The 1,441-nt window shown below is 51.4% G+C and overlaps 1 protein-coding gene across 1 annotated transcript; it reads right to left on the reverse strand.

Annotated features, from left to right (window-relative positions):
* Positions 1 to 425: 425 nt before the first annotated feature.
* On the reverse strand, positions 426 to 1,219 carry LOC137809917 (lysine-rich arabinogalactan protein 19-like). The gene is made up of 2 exons (XM_068610977.1): positions 569 to 1,219; positions 426 to 461 (listed from the first exon to the last, which is right to left on the reverse strand). The coding sequence occupies exons 1-2, from the start codon at positions 1,217 to 1,219 to the stop codon at positions 426 to 428; spliced, it is 687 nt and encodes a 228-aa protein (XP_068467078.1).
* Between the last annotated feature and the right edge of the window lie 222 nt (positions 1,220 to 1,441).

Genomic DNA, 1,441 nt, shown 5'->3' on the forward strand with positions numbered 1-1,441 from the left:
CCACTTGGCATACACCAATATTGGCCCAGTAAGGCTCTTAGTTTGAAACCCTTCTCACCCCAGGAGTGAGGTAGGGAATGAACGATCCAATCCGCCAAAGGGTGATGACCTTGGGGAAGGTAAGAGGGGTTAGCGAGAAACACTTTTCTTTCCCCAAAACAAGGCATCACCTCGAGCGATCGATGTCAAAGTCCTCTATGCACTTAGCGCTAGAGCGACAGAGAAGCTAAGTGAAGACCGAAGAACGATGACTGATGAGTCGTCAGTGATTGCCTAGTGGTACAAAGCAGCGCACAAGAACTGTTAAAGACAAAGCTAAGGAAGTTGTTAATCGCGATCAAAGTAGAGGCCAAGATCAAAGGAGGCAGATCGCGCTAGGCCTAAGCTGGTTAACATTTAGTCGTGTGCAAAGCGAAAGACAAAGCTTAAGAAAACGCGGAGAAAAAGAGATGCGTCTGAAACTAGTATATATTAAGCGACAAAGTTTATACAAGTTCAAAGTACAACAAATTATGCAGAAGTGTGAAATTACAAAAAGAGAGATCTGCCTAGCCAGGTGCATATCCACCTTGTCTTCGCTCCATTCGACGATCTCTCGGTTGCAGATGAGCTGTCGAACCAAGGTGATGACCCGACTGAAGTTCTCGTGGCTAGCCCCAGAGACGCTTGGTCGCGAGCTGGCCCCACCACATTCAGCAGCAGCGGAGGTTGGCAGTGGCGGTGGGAGACCCCCCGAATGAGCAGAAGCGCCCCCAGATGGAGGAGCAGGTTGACCAGGAGATTGGCCTGCTGGGGGGGGAGATGGTGGTCGAGGAGCTGGAGATGGCTGTTGACGGGGAGAGGGAAGGCATGTGGGCACTGGGGCAGGTTGAGTAGAGGAAGGAGGGGGTGAACCTTCCTCTACCTCCACCACCTCAATCTCCCCAGGTTGAAGAGATGAGGCCCCCTCAACCGCTGGTAGCTTCCTCTTGCGGTGTACAAGAGGAGAGCCAGAACTCTCCTCTTCTGTTGAGGGAGCAGGAGCAGCAGCAGCAGCAGATGAAGGAAAGGCCTTCACCAGCTTCCTTATTTTCCTTTCTGGCTCGGGGCCTTCAGCTGGCGCGACCGAGAGAGGAGGGGCTGCAATAGGATCGGTGGTGGAAGAAGAGGAGCCAGTCCCTTTGGCCCCCCGGAGTTTGGCAAGCTCCAGCAAAGCTTTCCTCCTATCCTTCCCCGACATTGTATCTGCATCGAAGGGAAAAAGAAGAGTTAGATGGCCTAGTTATGCAAATAAGTCAAAATGTATGCAAGCATGCATGAGAATGTGCAAGTATCCTAAGAGGTGGAAGAAGAAGAGCTACCTATGTATTTTTTCAGAGCCAACATATCGAACTCATGTTTGATGAGGAGTGCAGAGTTGTACTTGGCCCCCAGGAACAGCCTACATAGCTCGCGCTCGTAG

This window comes from Phaseolus vulgaris, chromosome 2 (assembly GCF_000499845.2).
Source record: "Phaseolus vulgaris cultivar G19833 chromosome 2, P. vulgaris v2.0, whole genome shotgun sequence".
Taxonomy (NCBI): domain Eukaryota; kingdom Viridiplantae; phylum Streptophyta; class Magnoliopsida; order Fabales; family Fabaceae; genus Phaseolus; species Phaseolus vulgaris.